Source organism: Panthera uncia, assembly GCF_023721935.1.
Source record: "Panthera uncia isolate 11264 chromosome E2 unlocalized genomic scaffold, Puncia_PCG_1.0 HiC_scaffold_20, whole genome shotgun sequence".
NCBI classification, from domain to species: Eukaryota; Metazoa; Chordata; class Mammalia; order Carnivora; family Felidae; genus Panthera; species Panthera uncia.
This window is the reverse complement of record NW_026057589.1, coordinates 8,927,878-8,951,246: the sequence shown is the minus strand read 5'-3', so window position 1 is coordinate 8,951,246 and position 23,369 is coordinate 8,927,878. Positions and strand designations below refer to the sequence as shown.

General features: G+C 37.5%; 1 protein-coding gene and 1 non-coding gene across 2 annotated transcripts in view; one reads left to right on the top strand and one right to left on the bottom strand.

The window, feature by feature from the left end:
• SNTB2 (syntrophin beta 2) overlaps positions 1 to 23,369 on the bottom strand; it is a 104,821-nt gene that overhangs the window by 51,112 nt on the left and 30,340 nt on the right. The window contains exon 2 of the mRNA XM_049622441.1: positions 7,432 to 7,645. Coding sequence (XP_049478398.1) covers positions 7,432 to 7,645 — 214 coding nt within the window. The remainder of the gene's footprint in view (positions 1 to 7,431; positions 7,646 to 23,369) is intronic.
• TRNAQ-UUG (transfer RNA glutamine (anticodon UUG)) lies at positions 13,213 to 13,297 on the top strand. Its single transcript has one exon. It is a non-coding gene; the product is annotated as a tRNA-Gln (tRNA).

The window sequence follows — 23,369 nt, the reverse complement described above, 5'->3', positions numbered from 1 at the left end:
CTTGGGTTTTGGCTCATGTCATGATCTCATGGTTTCGTGAGTTCAAGCCCTGCGTCAGGCTCTGTACTGGCAGTACAGAGCGTCCTTGGGATTCTCTCTCTCTCCCTCTCTGCCCCTCCCCTACTCATGCTGTCTCTGTCTCTCTCAAGTAAATAAATACACTTAAAGATAAAAATAAATAAAAATAAAGAGCATAATCCTACAAGAAAGAACAGAGAAGAGCAACTACAACAAAATTTTGGAGGCTGGCAAACAGAAAGAGGAGTGAAATGACTTAGCAGACTTAAGAAAAATGGGGAGAGTAAAATCCCAGCCAATCCATATTACAGAATACTGAAGAGGATGAACAAATTAGAGGCACCAGTTACCTCTGGGAGTGGGAGTAAAACACACAGCTAAAATGAAGAGGCTGGCTGAAAGTCTCTTCCAGCATTTCCCACACCCAGCAGCCAATGACTGCCCCACCCTCAACCCAGCAAAAGATTCATATCCGCTCTCATCCCACTCAACTGGTAGAAGAGCCAGTGATGTCCCTAATTCAGTCCTTCTGTCAGGTTGGTTGTTCAGGGCCATTTATTTCCACCTGGCTGCTTTGGCACTGTAACCAGCTTAACATCCTTTAAACACATGCTAAAAAGTTTGGTCGCAAAACCATGACGAGAAATTTCTTTCACTCCTCCTACTGACCTACTTAGTACTAAAGATAGGAATCTGTTCATCCTTCTCTAGGCACAAAATGTTCACCTTCTGAAAAAGCCTTTACACTTCATACTGTTTCTGGGACAGTCTCTCAGACTCCTTCGACACAGTCTAAAGTCTGAAAATCCTGATGTCAAAGATCCTAGTTATTAATAACTGGAAGAATGGAAAATAAATCTGTTATAAAATAAAACTAAACCTGATTAAACAGGATAAGATACTAGGACCACTAGGCTGGAAAAAGATGAAAACAGACAGTACATTAGTTTATAAGGCAGGAGCACCAATTTTTCATGAAAAGAGAAATCTAAGTGGGTTGTTTTTTTTTTGTATTTTTTTAAATGTTTATTTATTTTGGAGAGGGAGAGAGAGAGAGAGAGAGAGAGCGCGCGCAGGGGAGGGGCGTGGCAGAGAGAAAGGGAGACACAGAATCTGAAGCAGGCTCCAGGCTCTGAGCTGTGAGCAAAGAGCCCAATGTGGGGCTCAAACCCACAAACCGCAAGTTCATGACCTGAGCCGAAGTCAGACGCTCAACTGACTGAGCCACCCAGGTGCCCCTGAAATCTAAGTGTTTCTTAAGAACAGATTGTGAAATAGAAAATTAACTTACAAGAAACCGAAAAGAGACTCCAAAACAGGACTGAGGATTCTAGGATGCAGAAGACTTTGTCTTTGGAAAAGGAGCCCCAGAACTGATAAAGGAGACAAAGTATTTCAGAAAGTCTACTACTGTTTTAAAAGAAAAACTCGAATGAAAACTCTGCTAATAAAAATTTGAAGGCAGTCTGCCAGTAATTGTTCAGCCTACAGGAGAGAGGAGGAGACAGCTACAGTGTGAAAAGTTTTGGCTTCTAATCAAACCACTGAGGATTTCCTGAGAAATGCAAGTACATTTTGATCAGATGAATCAAATCAATGTTTAGGTACACCGGAACATAGGATTCTGTAAGTCTAGCCTGCCTATTTCTTCTTTTAGTAAAGTCTTGGAGATAACATATTTTATTCAGTAACAATCATATTGTTTTATAGGTCATAAAGCCAAAATTTAGCTTTTACGTGGAAAATAGCCAATGTGAAGATGACCAAGACTTTGTGAACCACCTCAAGGTTAAAGATTTATATTTCTGAAAAGTAGCATTTTAAAAAAAAATGTTTGCTTATTTTATTTTTCAGAGAGAAAGAGCAAGCACAAGTGAGGGAGGGGCAGAAAAGAGGAAGACAGAGAATCCCAAGCAGGCTCCACACTGCCAGCACAGAGCCCCACACGGGGCTTGAACTCAAGAACTGTGACCTGAGCCAAAACCCAGAGTTGGACGCTCAACGGATTGAGCCACCCAGGTTCCCTGAAGAGCAGCATTTGAGAACATCTTGTCCTTGCTGAACTCCGTACTGCCCACAATGCCGTTTGTGAAAGAATGGGCTCGTGTTCTCTCTCTGGACTTAATCATTATTTATTTAGCTTTCACTTCCCACAGTGAACTGCCTAAAACTATCAGAAGCATCTAGTGAGGTCTTGAGAACAAACTTCCTCCTCCTTATTTACTCATTCTGATGATCAGCACTTTTTTCAGCTCTAGATGTTGAAACTAAATCAAGGTAGTAAAACAGAAAAAAAGGATGTTTCCCCTCTCATGTCAAATAAACTTTATGTCGAAATGAAAGACGATCCAAAAAGAGATTCCACTACATACCACCAGAATAGTTAATATTAAAAAGACTGACTCCACCAACGTTGGTGAGGATGTGGAACAACAAAACCGCTCATATACTGCTGGTGTATTTAATTTGTTAATACAGTATTAATTTACTGATAATAGTATTCATTTAAGTGGCACAATCACTTTGGGAAAAAAGTCTAGCAGTTCTTGGAAAACTAAACCTGTTTCTTTTAAAGACTTTATTTTTAATAATCTCTACACCCAGTGTGACACTTGAACCTATAACCCCAAGATCAAGAGTCGTATGCTCTACCATCTGAGCCAGCCAGGCACCCCCAAAACTAAACTCTTAGACCCTGCAATTCCACACCTAGGAATTTACCCAAGAAAAATGAAAATATACGTCTATAAAGGGGTGTACAAAAATATTCATAGTAACTCTATTAATATTAATTAATATTAACTCTGAACTGGAATTAACTGCTAAACTCTAACTTTATTAACATTAACTCCCATCAATGGGAAAATAGACAACGAAACTGTGATATATTCATATAACACCGTATCATTCAGCAATAAAGGATAAAAAATTTTTGATATATGCAACAAGATAAATGAATCTCAAAACTTTAGGCTGAGTAAAATAATTCTACCACAAGAGTACATATAATTACATTTATACAAAGTTTTAGAATAGTTAAAACTGGGGCGCCTGGGTGGCTCAGTTGGTTAAGCGGCCAACTTCGGCTCAGGTCATGATCTCACCGTCCGTGAGTTCGAGCCCTGCGTCGGGCTCTGTGCTGACAGCTCAGAGCCTGGAGCCTGTTTCAGATTCTGTGTCTCCCTCTCTCTGACCCTCCCCTGTTCATACTCTGTCTCTTCCTGTCTCAAAAATAAATAAAACGTTAAAAAAAAATTAAAAGAAAAAAAACTGATCTATACTAGAAAGTCAGAACAGTGGTAACCTTCAAAGGTGGGAGAAAGAATTGACTGAGAAGGGGCACAAGAAGACTTTCCAGGGTGATGGCGATGTTCTTTATCCTGATATGCTTGGGTTACAAAACTATATCCACTTGTCAAAGTTTATGATTTGTGCCTTTTATTATATGTAAATATTTCCTCAAAAGGAAAAAAAAAACTACAATGAATCACCCAACTACTTATTTATATACATGCTTAAGTATTTAGGAGGGAAATATATTATCTGCAATTCACTTTGAAGTGTATCCAAAAAAAAGTAAGAGGGAGTAATGGATGGATAGATGGGTCAATCTGTGCTAAAGCAAGTATAGTAAAATGTTCATGGAGAATCTAGGTGGTGGGAAAATGAATGTTGACTATAGAATTCTTCTGACCTTGCTACATGCTGGAAGATTTTCCACAATAAAATGTTAGTAAAAAAAAAAAAAAAAAAAAAAAAAAATGGGAAACCACATGCCTACCAAGGGCTTAAAAACCATATTAAGTATTTTCCACATTAGGAACATTCAGGCCTATTTCTTGCTCTGAGTTTTACAAGAGACTGTGTTGAAGATTAAAGTTTTCAAACAGAAATATGGTCAGTTATATAAAACTGCAACTTGATAAATGTTTTGCTCACAGATGTCCTAACGAGACCTGTTTTTACTGTTACCACAATGGACTATTTTTTAACATGGCTTTAAATGTTGCAGCTATGTTACTTGTCATGACATTTTCCTGTGACAGAGCTAAGATAAACTTAAGGATCAAAGAGCTTCAGGTGATTTTATAGATATTATCTTATTTATCCTTGAAGTAGTTCTAAAAGACTCTAGTTGAGCAAGCGTTATTATGTCAATTTTACAGACAGAGAAAACAGGACAGGGGAATTAAGGGATGTATTTAAGGTCCTAAGGACATGGCCCCTATAATAACAGTATACTGAAAGCTTACTATGTCAATTTTACAATCATTCTCTTATTTAATCTGCACATAAGCTTTCATTTTATATAGGAGGAAACCAAGGTTTACAGAAAACAAATAGCTTGGCTAAAGTTACAAAGCCCATCATCCTAACTTCTATCTAATTAGTTAATGGGTTCTGAACACTTAGCAGTTCTGACTGCTAAGACATACAAGATAGATGTTCACATTCTTGTGGACATAACTGAAGTTATGCATAATCTTGCCAGGTACTTGTAATTCTACTTCTTCTCTTTTTGTCTAGTCAGCACACTGAAATGCAAGTAAGAGTGATATAGAAATAACTTTGAATCTCTTCCAATTTATATTTTATAAAAAGCAAACTATCTACAAATTTTAGTACTTCAAGTAATATGAGAAACAAATTACTTTGCAGCATTAAGACTGAGAATCTGCAATCGCCTGAATCTTTTAAGACCTTTCCTTGTATTTTATAACACGGTTCAGAAGACTAACACATCTTACTGAAGAGCAAGGTGTAATACAATTCTTGTATCCTAAACTGCCCTCTCCAATTGGTTTTGAAGGCCTATTTCAAACCTGATCATGCACCCAGTATCTTTAGCATTTACCATTTATGCTACAGAGAATGCAGCCCCAAGTTTTAATGAGCTCTAAAAGATGTCTAGGTAGAAGATAAAGTAGCACAACCTTCAATAATACAGCCAAGTCACATCACCTTCCTCCTTCTTTTTCTCCCCACTCCCGACACCCCAGAGTTCTACAGAAACTTTATAATACTTTATCTTTTTCTCTAATATCCAGCTATATCAGCAGCACTAAGGGTGCTGTAGACTGAATGCTTGTGCCCCCCCACATTCATATGTTAATACCCTAACCCTCAATGTGATAATATTAGGACATGGGGCCTTTGGGAGGTGATAAGTTCATGACAGCAGAGACTTCACGAATGGGATATGTGTTCTTATAAGAGAGACTCCAGAGAGCTCTCTAGACTCTTCCGCTGTGTGAGGACATAGCAGGAAGATAGCCACCTATGAATCAGGAAGCTGGCCCTCACCAGACACTGAATCTGCCAGCGCCTTATCTTAGATTCCTATCCTGTCCCAGAAATGTGAAAAATAAATTTATGTTGTTTATAAGCCATTCAGTCTATGGTATTTTGTTACAGCAGCCAAAACAGACTAAGACAACAAATAGTCTATTCTCATTCTCAGAAACGATTTACAATGAAGAGACTTAGCCTGAAAACTTTGGTCAGCCTGACAACCAGTTGATAAATTTAGTTGCTGTTCGCTCTTTATCACATTGTTTCTCTATTCTAGTTCCTTCTTTGTGGTCCCTACTAATTTTTTTAGGTCCATGATTAACCAAAGGCTCTATATAAGTATATCTCATTTGAAGAAAAAAATTAATTTTGGCTTAAGAGGCAGAAGTGATTCTTTACAAATTAAATTCTTACTTTATGAAAAAAATAGAGGGGCGCCTGGGTGGCGCAGTCGGTTAAGCGTCCGACTTCAGCCAGGTCACGATCTCACGGTCCGTGAGTTCGAGCCCCGCGTCGGGCTCTGGGCTGATGGCTCGGAGCCTGGAGCCTGTTTCCGATTCTGTGTCTCCCTCTCTCTCTGCCCCTCCCCCGTTCATGCTCTGTCTCTCTCTGTCTCAAAAAAAAAAAAAAAAAAAAAACAAAAAAACGTTGGAAAAAAAAAAAAGAAAAAAATAGAGCATTTCATTAAAGACTAACGTTTACTGTATTTTGATATGATTTAACATGCACACAATCTTTCAAAAATAAACCTATATGTAACTCGAAACAATTTCTATAATATCTTGAACTTTTAAAAGAAAGCAAACTGAGCCTGGGTGGCTCAGTCAGCTAAGCAGCTGCCTTCGGCTCAGGTCATGATTTCACAGTTCGTGGGTTCAAGCTCCACATCAGGCCTCTCTGCTGTCTGTGCAGAGTCTGCTTAGGATCCTCTGTCCCCCTTTCTCTCTGTCCCTCCCCCCCTTCTCTCTCTCTTTCTCTCAAAAATAAATAAATTAAAAAAGAAAAAAAAAGAAATTATCCAATCCAGAGGTGCCAGGGTGGCTCAGTCCGTTAATCGTCCAACCTCAGCTCAGGTCATGATCTCACAGTTTGTGAGTTCGAGCCCATATGGGGCTCTCTGCCATCAGTGTGGAACAGAGCTTGCTTCAGATCCTCTGTTCCCCCCCTCTCTCTACCACTCCTCTGCTCTCTCTCTCTCTCAAAAAATAAATAAATTAACACTGATACTGAATCAGTAATTACATTGGTTGCTTTAAAATTAGATTGGGGGCACTGACTGGCTTGGGCAGTGAAGCATGTAACTCTCGGTCTTGGGGCTGTGTGAGCCCCACATTTGGTGTGGAGATTACCTGAAAATAAAATCTTAAAAAAAAATTATTCAATCCAGCTCTCTCTTTTTACAAATAAGGAAACTCAAGGGGCGCCTGGGTGGCTCAGTCGGTTGGGTATCCAACTTCAGCTCACGTCATGATCTCACAGTTCGGTTCATGAGTTCAAGCCCCACATCAGGCTCTGTGCTGTCAACAGAGCCAGCTTTGCATCCTCTGTCTCCCTCTCTCTCTGTCCCTCCCTCACTTGCACTCTCTCTCTCAAAAATAAACAAACTTTAAAAAAAATAATATGGAAACTCAAGAGACATTAACTTGCCAGGATCACATTGCTAGTTGATGCAGCCATACCTATGATCAAATCTCTGACTCTATACACTAGCCACAATATAAGGAGTTTCCATCTAAGGGGACATTTAAAAAAATTTAACAAGATTTTTTAAAATTATAGAGTAATTTCATATTGAGAGAAGGACTAACACTCCAGAAAATATAAAATGAAGAGCAGAAGCCCTTCCTCTCCTACCTTCTAATCCTATTTCACTCCCTGGTAGTAACCACCATTAAATTTCCTGCCTGCTTTTCCAAAATATTTCTATATAAGTACATGTACATATGTGTGTGAAGTAATTTAAATATGGAACTCCAAAGATTATTCACTCATTTCAGGCTGATGTTTTCTTCCGTATAATATAGTCAACAGTCATATTATTAAAAATATACATAAGTTATATTGCAACATGTCCTTAAGTTTATAAAGCTGTAAATGATGTTCTTCTTAGGTACAGCTCACCTGTTTTCCAGATCCGGCATGCTTAGGTTTCTAGCAGCAAAGCACATTTTGAGAGGGATGACCTTCCTGTCCTTGGTGCTGTTCTGGTGTTTTGGAGAACCAGAGTCCTCACTGCCACTAAAGCTTGGTGACTGAGGAGATGCACCTTCCCACGGTAGATCTGATACTAATGATGGCTTCTTGATATATGGTGTTACTTCTCGGATGAACTTGACTATGAACAAAAATCAAAGAAGAAGGTTACTGTTTTTGCTTCCTATGAAAAAATGACAACTGAAATACACACATACACATAATATCTGCCAGGAAGTGAAAAAAATACACTAAGTTAAAGAGCTAGCACACAGAATCTTAGGATTGGAGGGTATTTTGAGGCCACATAATCCAAATGAAATACCACTACTATGTTCTAAAAAGTTTAACTTTTGAGCTTTTGCATGTATTGTTCCTTCTGCTTAGGACTCCTCTCTTTCTGTCTGTCTGGTCAATTCTACTCCAAAGTCACCTCCTCGGCAACCTTTCCTGTCAACTCTCTGCAGGGTATTACCATTACACCTCTATAACAACCTCTTGGCACCCTGGGTTGTAATCCTTGCCAATACTTCCATTTGCTTGCTGGGTCTGAGTTCCCTAAGAGCGGAATTATGATTTATTCTGTCTTAATATCCAACACCTAGAGCAGTGTGTGCTCAATATATGTTTGAATAAATGAGTAAAGAAATAAATGAACAATTAAATACTTGAATTATTTCCATAGTTAACCAGTCACAAATGAATCTTCTGGTGATAGATTCCGTACCTCCTGAGACAGTGCTACCTAGCTTTAGACAACTCAACATTTACAAACTTCTTGAAACTTCCACCATTGGTTTGCCTACCCACTGAAGCCATACAGAAAAAAACTTAATCTTGGGGCGCCTGGGTGGCTCAGTCGGTTGAGCGTGTGACTTCGGCTCAGGTCATGATCTCGCGGTCTGTTTGATTCCCGCGTCGGGCTCTGTGCTGACAGCTCAGAGCCTGGAGCCTGTTTCAGATTCTGTGTCTCCCTCTCTCTCTTCCCCTCCCCCGCTCATGCTCCATCTCTCTCTCTCTCTCTTTCTGTCAAAAATAAACATTTAAAAAAAATTTTTTTTAAAAGAAAACAACTTAATCTCTTCCACATGAGGATACTTGAATTATCTAAAGACTGAGATTATTTTTCTCTCTCTTCTCCCAACTAAGCTAAGTATCTCTAGTTCAATTCAATTCAACACAATGAATAGCTTTAGCTACCTACCATGTGTCAGTAATTAGGCTAGCCACTAAAAATACAGTAACAAATGAAGCAAGAACCCTGCCCTCACAGAATGCCCCATCTAGTAAGGGAGACAGCTATGTAAACATCATTACAGATTTGAAAACAAGTACAAACAAGTACAAAAATAAAGTGTATTCAAGATAAGGTATTTTGATTAATGGTAGCCCCAAATTAAAACACAGCTTTAGTAGATGGAAAACTTTTTTCTTTTTAAGTTCATTTTTAGGACTCATAAAATACTTCTTTTACCTCAGTCATGACTGGCGACTGCTGTCATTTGAGGCATAGGGTTCTTGTTTCAAAAACCAGATAAACCGCAGTTTATTAAAATTTCAAATCGCATTAAAAATGTAAATAGTTGAATGCAGACGCATCAGTTATCATTACCTCTGCTATCACGATCTATCAGTATTCTACTTCCCTCTCAAATTCTAATGTGGTAGGTCATCAGAGTAGTATCATGGGAATCGAAAAACTAGAAAGATGATCATTATCAATGTTTATCAATATCATAATAGTCAGTATTAATATTCTACAGCATTAGAAGCTTTAAAAGCCTAAGAAACTAATAACAAATAGATTACTAAATCTAAAAAATAATTTCAGATGTTTCTAAAAACATGCTTAACAGTATTTAAAATATTTTGTCTTTTGAACTAATATACACACACAAAACAAAATTCAAAAAGTATAAAAGATTTTATAGTAAAAACTCTAGATTTCTAGCAGCCCAGTTCCCATCCCTTGAGGCAACCATATGGTCTTTGAGGGATATGCTAGATATGCTAAGCGTATGTAAAAATAAACACACACACGTGTACATTACTTCACATAACGGTAGTGTATAATAACTACTGTTCTGCACCTTGCTTTTTTCATTTAATAATATTGGTAAGTCTTTTATAAGCCCATTCTACAGCTCATTCTACAGCATGCTTTGGACTCAGATGGACCTGGATCAAATACCAACTGTGTTTTCCAACTCAGTTACTAGACTTCACTTGACTGTTCTAAGGTCCTCACCTATAAAATGGAAGCAACACTAAACAAGTAAAAACTTCAGGCATATACTAAAAATTCAATAAATAATACATGCCTTTCTTTTCCTTCTCTAAATTGAACAGTTAGAAAAGTTAAAAAATTTTAACAGCCATCAGTAGAAAAATGAAATTATTTTCTTGTAAAGTATTAAACAAGATCTGCTGAAATTAAGCATAATCCTAGAAAATGTAACAATGTTAATGCCAGCATGTAGATACAGTTTATGGGTGTTTCTGTATGTGTGTGGGTGCTTTCTATGCATAGTTGTAATATGTGCATTTCCAGGTGGAGAAGGTATAAGCTAGCTGCCTCGGGTCACCAAGGAGATTTTTTCATCCTAGAAAAAATGAGCAGAGGTGCAGCCAGTATATCCCTTGAGTGGCTGACTCAGGCATTTCAGTACATTTTTTAGTTTTATGCTTTCAAGAAAGAATTAGATCACAAGAACTTTAGCAGAAATTCCTAAGTTTCCAGTCACTGCCAATGGTAGAGATTTGTTTTCTCAACATTTAAGACAGTATAACCACTATTGGGCTACCAATGAAAGGAAATTATAGGCATTCTAAATGACTACTCTTGAATATTATAGTGGCTGGAAAAGGACCCTTCACGATATACTCAGAAGTTTATTCAGTAACACAGTCGATCACTGAACTGATGACTGCACGTATGTTTAAACTGACATACGTGAAGAGCCTATTTCATGGCCTTATGAAAGAGCAGTAGTTTCACTTGAGTTGATGACAATGATGTCCATATCCCAGTCTAACTGGTCATCCATAATGGGTAAAGAACTGTTTCTTTTCTTTCTTTTTTTTTTTTTTTTAAGTTTATTTATTTACTTAGTAGGGGGAGGGGTAGAAAGAGAGGGGGAAAGAAAGAGAATCCCAAGCATTAACAGCACGGAGCCTGACGCAGGGCTTGATCTTACCGACTGTGAGACCATGACCTGAGCCAAAATCAAGAGTTGGACACTTAACAGAGCCAACCATGTACCCCTACACATCTGTTTCTAATTTACCTGAGATTTGGGAAAGGTGGGGAGTTAACAGTGTTCTGTTTTAGTCTTATTAGACCTCTCCAGTTACCACAGTACTTTAAAATGGACACCTGGCTAGATAAGTAGACTCTACTACACCCCTTCATGGCAGTCAGGTCGACTCAGAACTCAATATATTTCACAATCTCATTTTGCCTGATAGCTGAAAATCATCCTCAAAATGTTTAATTAAACACTATTTGTAGTATTTTAGGTGTTTAGATGTTTATCACACTTACTGAAAATGAAAGAGGCTTCCCTGCACCCTAAGAGCATCATTATAACCCTTTTGTCATTAGAGTGACAAAAACATATACATGTACTGTATATGCCTCTGGAGAGATGTCTGGAAGGATTTTCATCAAAATACCAACAGTGCTTATATATAGGTGTAAGACTGCCTTCTTTTTATAATATAGTTCTATATATTTGACATTCTCATGAATCCATATAATTTATAAAACTTAAGAAATGAAGATAATTTATTCTGAAACCTTGCTCAAACTTTAAACATGGAACCACCTTAAATTAAAATCTTGCTGAGCTTCAAAAACTATAATGCATTGGATGGGATCCAAGATCCAACTGATTCTTACTGAATTCCATGCTCAGGTTTATAGGAGGCCCATGTATTTTAATGAGGTACTCTGCTTTCCTGCTTTGGGGCATTAGGCAACATCGGATTTTGAGCTGAATGCCATTTTATGATTTTTTTTTCATAATGCAGACATAACTTACGCTGTAAACACCAGTGTTCTAGTAAATCAATCACCTTCTCCTCCAAACACCTTTTCTTCCAAACATCTCTCATACCGTAATTATCTTCCTCTTTATCTCTAACACTTATCCTTTTCTTACTTAACCTGGTGACCTTTACTATGAGTTTAAGTGAAACCAATGAATCAGACAATGCGGGCAGAATGGTGCCATTATTTTCCTAGATGGCCACCAGAAACATTAGGGAGGAATTATTTACTTTCAGTAAAAAGTCTTTTACATTCTCAACTTGCTGGTGTCTTTCAGCTCAAGTATCCTGTCATCTGGGGTTTGAGTAGACTGCACAATCTAGGGATTGGCACTATAAACCCTAAACATATTCAGAGTGATTATGGTTCCACTATACCTTTCTATTTTAAAGCAACATTGCATATTCACTAATTCACTGCACTCCTGGTATATGCCAGGAACTGTTTTAGCAACTTAGAATAATAAATCCATGAACAAGACATACAAAAAAAAAAAAAAAGGATAAATGTAATTAATAAGTAGAATACTACTTGGTGATAAAAAGTAATGAACTATTGATACACTGAGCAACTTAGATGAATCGCAAAGATAATGCTGAGTAAAAGAAGCCAGTGTTGAAAGGTTACAGTCTAACGATCCCATTATTGAAAAGACAAAAATATGTGACTAAGAACAGATGAGTGGTTGCCAGGGTTAGGAATGGGAAAGATGTGATTCATTTTTTGGAGGATGGAACTGTTCTGTATTATGACTGTGGTGGTCATTATAATTTATACGTGTGTTAAAACTCAGAACTGTACACCATAAGATGGGGAAAAAAGGCAGTTTTACTGCATGATAATTAAAAGATAAGAAAAAAAAGTAAATTATATAGTATGTTTTAAGATGTTAGGTGTTACGGAAAAAAAACAGTAAGAGAAGGCAGATCAGGAATGCTGCAAGGGGGGGTTCATTTGCAATTTTATTTTATTTTTTTCAATTTGCAATTTTAAATACGGTGGTTAGGGTAAGCCTCATTAAGAAGACATTTGAACGAAGACTTAAAGGTGGTGGGGGAGTTAGTTATGCAGATATCTGGGAGAAGCATTTCATAGGGAGAACAGTGTCAAAGCAGTAAGGAAAGTCAGTGTGACTAGTACAGGGTAATCGAGGGAGAAAGAGTAGAAAGTGGGGTCACAGAGACAGTGGGAGTGGGAGGCAGATCATGTAGTGACTTTTAGGTTCACTGTAAGCACTTTTGGCTTTTATTCTGAAATGGTAATACATAAGGAGTTTTGAAGCAAAGGAGTGACATGATTTAACTTGTATTTTAATCGTTCTCACTAGTATACTGAAAATAGAATGAAAGAGGAAAAAGGCAAAAGGAGGAAGATCAATTATTAGTGACAGATTACCGAGGCACCTGAGTGGCTCACCCAGTTAAGCACTGACTTGATATCGGCTCAGGTTGTGATCTTGCGGCCATGAGATTGAGCCCCGCAACAGGCTTGTGCTGGGTGTGGAGCCTGCTTGAGATTCACTCTCTTTCTTTCTCTGACCCTCTCCCCTACTCACACTCTCTCTCTCAAAATAAATGAAAGGAAGGAAGGAAGGAAGGAAGGAAGGAAGGAAGGAAGGAAGGAAGTTAGGAAGGAAGGAAGGAAGGAAGGAATGGGGTGCCTGGGTGGCTCAGTCGGTTGAGCATCCGACTTTGGCTCAGGTCATGATCTCGTGGTCCGTGAGTTCGAGCCTCACCTCAGGCTCTGTGCTGACAGCTTGGAGCCTAGGGCCTGCTTCAGATTCTATGTCTCTCTCTCTCTGTCTCTCAAAAATAAATAAACATTAAAAAAAAAGTGAAAGATTATGGTAGGGGGACCCAGGGGACAGGAATGAATGTGGTGAGAAATGGTGAGATTCTCTACTAAAGGTAGACCTATTTACATATCCTGACAGGATGGGGCAGGAGTGGGGGGGTGGGGGGTGAGAAAAAGGGAGAAATGGAGAATAATTTTAAGATTTTTGCCCTAAACAACTGGAAGGACAGAGTTGCCTTCAGCAAGTTTAGGAAGAAAGATTAGTGAGTTGATACCTGTATTAAACAACCAAATCTAACTAGCAGCCAGATACATGAGTCTGCAGTTCAGGAGACAGGTGTAAACCCGAGCTACAAATTTGGGGACAACTGGCATATGGCTGATACTTTAAGCCATAAAACTGGAAAAGATTACAGTATAAGTCAGGGTCCCAGCAGCAAATGAATGAATGGCACAGGATTTAATAGAGACAATTTATAAAGTTGTGGGCAAGAGTTCAGGGAAACACAAGGGAAAACAGAGTGTGATATCCTGTTTACATACCTAGGCCTAAAGGAACCAGGACAGGAAGTGGTTACCAGACCCAGGGGAGTACTGTAGGGGGCTGACTAGTGACCTTCAGTCAATTCAGCTAGATTGGGAGCCAAGGGGATAAATGCTCCAATTTCACTTTCGTCCTTCTTTCCCTCCAGGCCCTCTTGTTGGGACTCTACATTGACCAAACTCAACAAAAGCCAAAGGGCAAAGCAGCTTGTTGATGTAATTCATGCAGGTCAGCCTCCTGGGAAAGAAAGCAGGTAGAGAAGGAAGAGTGAACCTAGAGGGGCAAATGGAAGACTTCCAGCATGACCGCCAAGGAAGTAAGCATAGATGTGGAAGAGGACTCTCTACTATTAAAGGACAAGGGAGAAGAGAATGAGCAGCAAAAGAGACAGGAGACTCGTGAGACAGAAGAACTCCATGAAAATACTGGCCTACAATAGTTCCAAGTTCACCCAAACTGAAAAAGCCATGCTCTGATCTTATTAACCCTGACTTGGTTCCTTCCTCTCTTTACCACATTTTGGGAAAAAAAAAAAAAAAAAAAAAAGTTTATGCTTGTTTCTATTTTCTCCTTTTGCTCTTTAACCTTTCCTGAATAAAACTGCATTTGAAAGAGTTACTAATGTTTTCTCACTCAATCCAAATTTCTCAATCCTTAATCTTGCCCATTTCAACATGTGACGGTGTGCTCCATCAACTGTTTTTATTCCTCCTTTCTATGCCTTTATTTTCAAAAGCCTTGTTTCTCCTCACATACCTGCAATGTAGCTGCTCCCCAAGGCTCCAATTTTAGCGCATTGTTCGCACTTTGTCCTCTAGTCCCTAGCAACTTTCAATGCTAGATCCCCAAATTTAACATGGATCTCTAGAACCAGTTTCTCTTGTTGGTCCCAATTCCTGCCACTTGGGTGCTGTCCCAGCCCTTCAACATCAACATATCCAACTGTGAACTAATCTTCATTATCCTTAATCCTCTCCTGTGTGCATTGTTTTCATTGCTAGCATTAGCATAAGCATTTTTCTAGCCATCCAGTATCTAAACCAGTAGTATAGAAAGTTTAGTTAAAGCCCAATAATCCGTATCTTATTTTGGATTAAAGACCTAAATGTGAGACCTGAAACCGTAAAACTCCTAGAAGAACGTAAGAAGTTATTTCTTTGACATCAACCAAAGCAACAATTTTCTAGCTATGTCTCCTGAGGCTAGGGAAACAAAAGCAAAAATAAACTACTGGGATTACACCAAAATTGAAAGTTTTTGCACAGTGAAGGAAACAATTAACAAAATGAAAAAGCAACCTACTGAATGGGAGGGGAGAAGATATTTCCAACTGATATATTTAATAAGGGGTTAATATAGGAGATATATAAAGAACTTACAAAACTCAACACACACACACACACACACACACACACACACACACACACCAAATAATCCAATTAAAAACGGGCAGAGGACCTGAATAGACATTTTTCCAAAGAAGACATATAGATGGCCAACAGCCACATGATAAGATACTAACAGCACTTATCACCAGGAAAATGCAAATCAAAAGCAGAGTGAGATAACACCTTACACTCATCAGAATGGCTAGAATCAAAAGGACAAGAAATAACAAGTGTTGGCGAGACCGTGCAGAAAAAGGAACCCTCATGCACTACTGGAAGTAATGTAAATTAGTATAGCCACTGTGGAAAACAGTATGGAGGTTCCTCAAAAATTTAAAAACAGGAATACCGTATGATCCAATAATTCCACTACTATTTACCAAAGAAAACTAAAACAGTAAAAACACTAATTTGAAAAGATATATGCACCCCCATTTTTACTGCAGCATTATTTACAATAGCTAAGATATGGAAGCAACCCAAATGTCCATTGATAGATGAATGGATAAAGAAAATATGAGGGGCACCTGGGTGTCTCAGTTGGTTAAACATCCAACTTCGGCTCAGGTCACGATCTCACAGTTCTCGGGTTCGAGCCCTGCATCAGGCTCTGAGCTGATGGCGCAGAGCCTACCTGGGATCCTCTCTCTCCCTCTCTCTCTGTCCCTCCCCCTCTTTCTCAAAAATAAATAAACATTTTCAAAAATTAAATAAAAAAATAAGGGCATCTGGGTGACTCAGTCGGTTGAGTGTCCGACTTCGGCTCAGGTCATGATCTCACAGTTCGTGGATTCAAGTCCCACGTCCGGCTCTGTGCTGACAGCTCAGAGCCTAGAGCCTGCATGGGATTCTGTGTCTCCTTCTCTCTCTGCCCCTCCCCCACTCGTGCTCTCTCTCTTTCAAAAAAAAATAAACATTAAAGAAATAAAAGAGAAAAAGGCAGGAAATTCATGTCTCTTTATATTTTCTTTGTCTGAAGACATGGGAGGAATGATTTGTGAGGCTGTAACAGTGAGGAATAACAAGATGATCACCTGAACCTCAGATCTAATACAAATTTGATTTATAATACTTTGGATTTGCTTACCATCATTTCCAAAGTCATACTTATTTTCTCATTATTGCCTTATCATTTAACCCTGTGGAGTTAACTCATTCCTTCTTGCTAGTCACCAGGAGGGAAAAATTCCCAGTACAGAACCCAAGCATGTCCTCAGAAGCAGTTCATGTGCCTGTAAGATACAATTTCTACATTTTCCAGTTAAAACAAATAACTATAGTTCATGTTGGTCCTGCGATTTTCAATTCATTTCATTACCCGTCTTTCCTTCTCCATTCAATCCAAGCCCTTTCTAAGTCAATAAAAATAGGATATATCCTTTTCAAGCATCTCAAATTACTCTTAGAAAGACAAGGAGAATCAAGTTTCTTTTGGAACCTCTGAGCAATAGTGGGATGAGTCTAAATAAGACAGAAACAAGGTAGCTCTGAAATTTGTTCCCAGTAATTAAAACTTTAGGATTTTTGAAGTATAGCCTTTTATAATACACTTATGCAAACTGGCAACAAAAATGATATAGTTTTTAGGCCTCAATCAAATTCTAACATGGATATCTATTACTTTTGTACAAAAGTATTAGCTTTCACACTTTGATATGTACAAGCATAGAACAAAACGCTAGATTGAAATAATTTGGGTCTTTGGACTCTTTACTGTATAATTTCTCCTTGGTAGTCTTTAACTACTAATCTTACATGGTAAAATTAGCTGTGGGTCATTTATAAAGTAAATATATTTTAAGTGAATTTAAAAGGTGATTTTCTTTAGAATGTTTCCTCAAATTGGAAAAAATATGCAAGCTTTTCAACTTTTTATTAAAAAAAGTTTTAAACATGTTAGGTTTGCATTTTTAAATGTTTCTGTAAGGAAGAGAGCTACCAGCAAACTTCCCTGTGGAAAGTGCCATACATTAAGTATGTGTGTTTAAAATCCTATATATAACTAATCCAAAAACTGAGAAACACTGCATCTGAAAAATGACTTCAAATTACATATTTTTCTTTTTCTAATTGCTTCTCGGCCTTTTGGCTAACATCAAGTGTAGTACATATTTCTCTTTTCCTTTTGGTGTTGAGATTTGTATTTATTTTCTATGTTCTATCTCTGTTGTTATGAGTCAATTCCACTTTTAGTACTTCTCTTTCTCCTAATAAAAAGAAGTATCACTTTATGAGAAACAGCCTTCCAATCTGTTTCAGACCATTCTGCTTACTTCAAAACGTACAAAGCAGAGAGAGAGGACAACTGACAACAGTAGAAAAGTCTTGACCACCTAACAGGATTAGAAAAAATAGAAAGATAGGACTTCATTTAATTTCATTTTCATTGAAGCAGAGGCAATTTGAAAAGTAAGCTGCATAAGAAGGAGGAGACTGGTTAGGAATAATTGATACTGCTTCTTAGTCTCCTGCTGAAATATTAAAATAGAGGCTAGTTTTTTGTGAGGAAAAAATGAACCCTACCATATTTTATAAAATACCATAAAATGACTCAAACACTATAAAACTAAGGACCAGACTAAGGGTATCAGAGTTTCCAAGTGCCAAAAGCGAGTTCTCAGTTTTATATCCGCCCCCCAAATTATATAGTTAGTATGTCCATACAGTGATCAAGAAAATATGCCAATTTGCTAATAGCAGTTATATTTGCACTGCAATTATAGGGACTTCTATTTTTGTTTTGTTTTGTTTTTGAGAGAGAGAGAGAGAGAGAGAATAGCTTAAGTAGACTCCACGCCCAGTGAGGAGCTGGACACAAGCCTCAATCTCACCAAGGTGAGATCATGATTTGAGCCAAAATCAAGAGTCAGATGTTTAACCGACTAAGCCACCCAGGTGCTCCGGGGACTTCTATTTTTGAAGTTAACTGTTCCTATAATGTTTAAGCTTTTTACAATAAACACGTGTTCTATTAAAGTTAACTTTAAAACACATGCTGCCAGTTAATAAAAATGAATTAGAAAAGTAATTTCAGAAATAGATTCAATAGCAGAAATTAGGCAATAGTGGCAGAAAAGTCACTATTCAATAAATGCTGAAAAAAATGGAGTATCAGTATCGAACTGTCTTAGATCCACAGCTCACACCCTATAATGCACTTGCATTAACCTATAATCGATGCCCTTTGCATCATTTTTATAAAATCATTAAAGTATAAAAGCAGAGCATCAAACTTTAAAGTCAAATGACTCTCAGTTCAAGTCTTGATATCACATTTGCTTTTGGGAACGTTTGAAGCACATAATTAACCTCTCTGAGCCTCAGTTTCCTCATTTATAAAACATAAAATACCATTCCTAAAGGGCTATTGTAGGTATTAAATGAGATAATGAACGAAAGGTACCTAGGCCTGTGCTTGAGTGTCGTAGGTACTGAATACTAGTGTGTACGTGTGCGTGCAATTATTACAACATACTTTGGAGGGAGTATAGTAAGATAGAGTCTAAGATTTGAGTTTGAACTGACCAGATTCGAAGTTCAGTTCTGCCAATTATAAACTTTGTGATTTGGACAAATAATTTCATTTTTCCAATTTCTAATCTATAAAACTCTAATATTAATCCTAATGCCAGTTTTACTGAGTAAATGAGAGGATTAAATAAGATTAACTAATAAAATAAAAGTAAACTGTTTGAGAGCCTGGAAAATAGTAGGTGTTGAACAAAAATGATTTACAGAATGGGATTATTATGCAACTTTAATGTTAATTATTTAATGAAAATCTGGAGATGGTAGTGAAGATATCTCCAGAAAAACAGCAATTGTTCTTTGTCTCCCCTTTCACAAAAAGACCAATTTTGATAGCACATAGCCTTCTTCATTTATATTCCTGTAACACTCCCCTTATCACTGTAATGGTACTTGTCATGTGTCACAGTTTCTGTTTTGCCCATCTCTTCCACTTGACCAAGGTACACTGAAGGGATTAAACTCAAGACACCATAAAAGTCCACCATAATTACAATACATCGCTTCTATAGTGTTTATCTACCTGTGGTTCTTTTACTTTTTCCTTCTAGTCACTTGTCAGAGCTATGTTGCAATTTGTGCAGGACTATTTAGGGCCCTAATACATTCTCTCGCACATTCATGAGGCAAAATCCATGTGTTTTTCTAGTATGCACACAATCTTTCTGTGACCCTGGCTTGACATTACATTTGCTTCTAACCCTTTAGAGTAAGTTGTACCCCACGCCATATGACATCATTATAACAATATGCATGCTTAGAAGGCGCCTGGGTGGCTCAGAAGCGGCCGACTTCAGCTCAGGTCATGATCTCGCAGTCCATGAGTTCGAGCCCCGTATCGGGCTCTGTGCTGACAGATTGGAGCCTGGAGCCTGCTCCTGTGTCTGCCTCTCTCTCTGCCTCTCCCCCATTCATGCTCTGTCTCTGCCTTTCAAAAATAAATAAATGTTAAAAAAATATCTGCATGCTTAGTTACTGCACAAATGAATTTTTATCCATTAGTCAAAATTTGGCAATATTATCAATAGTGTTCGTAGCAGCGATCACTAACACACAGAAGATGTGCTGTAAATAGTGGTTAGATGAAGTAAGAGAAATTCTGTCACAAATATAGATATATTTTTGTAGTCCTAATTTCCCTGTCCTGGTGAATCATGAAAAGTATTTATGGCATGAGTAATCAAATCCAGTTAAAAAGTGTTGCTAATAATGGGTCGTCTGGCTGGCTCAGTTGATGAGGCATGTAACTCTTAATCTCAGGGCTGTGAGTTCAAGACCCGTGATGGATAGAGAGATTACTATTAAAAAATGTTGCAGGGCACCTGAGTGGCTCAGTCAGTTAAGTGTCTGACTCGAGATTTCAGCTCAGATCATGATCTCACAGTTCATGAGATCAAGCCCCAGGTGGGGCTCTGTGAGTGGAGCCTGCTTGGGATTCTCTCTCTCTTTCCCTCTGCCCCTGCCCCCTGCTCACACACACTGTCTCTCACAAAAAAAAAAAAAAAAAAAAAAAAAAAAAAGTAAAGGTTGTTAATAGATATAGATTAAAGTTTTTGCAAATATTTGGATAAAGGATTATTGCTAAACACTGTTAGGTGCCTTTTGGATATGTGGGACCGGGTCACTCCTTCCATATACTATAGGTTATCACATAACTTCTGTATGTATCATCTTTGTTGAGGTTCTCCTCAGCTAAATTTGCTATTTGAACAAATCTGCCATTAGAACAAAAGTCTCCTTAATAAACTATTATTTACTTAAACACATGGCTTATGGATACACAGTTCTCGCAGTGACATAAAAATTTAATCCTATTACGAGAGGTCAGTAATGGATTAAAAAATTCCTTTACAAGAAAATCCTTTCCTCAATAAACTCAGGCTTTCATCTATTCCTAACATAAATGATAAGAAATAATTTCTTACTCTTAAAAACTATGTTTCCCTCTTTCATCAACAAAGAACTCTCTCTTATGTATTAAGCATATGGGATATTTACAATGTCTGATATATATATATTCTGTCCTCATGTTGTGTAGTTGAGAAGGAAAAAGAAAACATGTACCCTCAAAAAGACCAACTAATAAAGTAGAAATTATAAAAGACAAAATGTGATAAATGCTATAAGAGAAATAGAAATAAAATGTTATATACAATTGGATATAACAAAAGCAAATAAAACAATTGAAAAATACTTAATAAAAATGCTAATACAGTAACATTTTCCCATTAGACCAAAAAAAATTTTTTTTAGCTGTTTAAGCTTCAAGGAAATCCTTATCCTTATTTTTGTTGCTAAGTGGATGTGTCCTGGACTAGCTGGACACACCGGATGGTTTGTTTAGATCAGCACCTAAGTGATAACTATAGACGGAAACACAATATTAAGCAAGCACAATAGCTGTGTTCAAGGGGTCAGCAAGCACTCCATCCTGCACATCCAGTCAGAGTTACCAGTGGGGAAGGAGAATGCCATCCAAGTTTCCATATCTTTAAACACTTGGTAATTTTTTTTATTGTACAAAAGAACTGCTATTCGTCACTGCCAAGCTTTTGTTGTCATTAGGGATTTTCTGACCAAATTGGCAGAATTAACTGAGTTCAGGAAGAGGAGAAGAGACAAAGATGTGTTCATGTTCTCTTCCCCCTCATTCTTATGTAACAAACAGCTAAGGAGTCAGTTTTAGTAGCCTGAGAATTGTCAGAGTTCATAGGAATCAACTGGTGAACGCTGAGCTGAAGTGCAGTCCATTACTCAGTCCACATCAAACAAATGTATTCACTGATAATTTTTTACTAATTTTTTAAATTAAAAAGTAATGAAAACAAAAGCTGGAACACTTGAGCATCAAAATAAATCATAGTGGCATGGAATTATAACCTATAAAATAAAGAAAATAGCCATGAGTCCATATTGATATAAATAATTGAACAAATAAATAAATGGGGTGGGGGGGAGAAGGGACAGCTCCTAGAGAACAATTCCAATTAATAAGTGTAAAAGAATGAGAGAAATAGAAAATCATCATTAGACCACTATAATAATAATTGTGACAGGCATGACCCGTTGATGAATGCTAAAATTACTGAAAAGTTTAAAGAGTAAAGGGTGAAAGTTTAAAGAGTAACAGGATATTTGCAGTTTCAATTAATCTCCCCCAAGATATCTGTTAATTACAAAGGGGAAAATGTAACATTATGTGGAGAAACCTGACAGTAATCAAAATTTACAACACTGGTATTGAGACATATTGATGTCATGGGCCCTATGTTCTCATATACACTGAAAAGGAAGTATCACCTCTGTGGCATTCTTGCTATAAACAACTAGTAAGCTCAGTCTATTCATGATAAAACCAGACAAATTGAAATTGACATTCTACAAAATGACTTAAATGATTTGAAACTGAATACCACATAGGGTTAGTTAGCAAATCTATCATCTTACATAATTAGAATTTTTTTGTGTGGTGAGAAAATTTAAGATCTACTCTCACAGCACCTTTCAAGTGTATGTAACACAGTATTGTTAACTATAGTCCCCATGCTGAATCCCCAGAACTTATTCACCTTATAGTTGGAAGTTTGTAGCCTTTGATCAACATTTTCCCATTCCCCCCACCCACTTTTACTTCATTCTTAATGAGCCAGAGTAAATTTGAGGTGTGAGAATAATGACAAAAGCAAAAAATACCGTCATTCTAAAGGCATCTATATTTAATTCCAAAATTCCATTAAGGTACTATTATAGAGCAGCTTTGGACATTTGAGGGTTTGCCCTTGCAACTGACAGTCAATCTGTGTTAATATTAGGTTCCTATAATCAGTAAGAGGGCTTATCTTGAGATTATATTTATCTTTATGCATGCTAAATCCTCCTCTCTCTCTCTCTCCTGGAGATTATGCCAGGAAAGAAGAAAGATTCACCAGTGTAAGTACACATGAATTACAGAGGTACACTCAATATAGCCTAAATAAATTACTATACTTAGAGATTAATGAAATAGCTATCAATTTCAAGTGTATTATGTTTGGCCCCCTTCTCTCTCTCTCTCTTTCTTACTCACTCGCTCACATTCGTCCAGTGTCTTGGGGACAAATAGTAATCTAAAAATAGATAACTTACAAATTGTAGGGCTAGCAGACACCTTAGTGATAATTCAGTCCAACCTGTTCATTTTTAAACTAAAATTAAAATTAATTGTAATTAGTTGAATTAAACTAAAGCCCTAGAAAAATGAGGCTGAGAAAAAAGAAAACTTCTTCAAAGACATACAATCTGTGGCAAAGCCATGGCTAAAAACCCATGTTATCTTTTCCCGAATATATCCTCAGCTTTCAGTTTGCTTTTTTATCTTCTTATTTTTATTTTTTTTAAATTTTTGTTTAATGTTTGTTTTTTTTACGAGAGAGTGCACATAAAAAAAAGAGAGAGAAAGCGCACGTGGGGGAGGAGCAGAGAGAGAAGGCAACAAAAGATCTGAAGCAGGTTCTGTGCTGAGAGCAGCAAGCCCATTTGGGCGCTCGAACTCACGAACTGGGAGATCATGACTGAGCTGAAG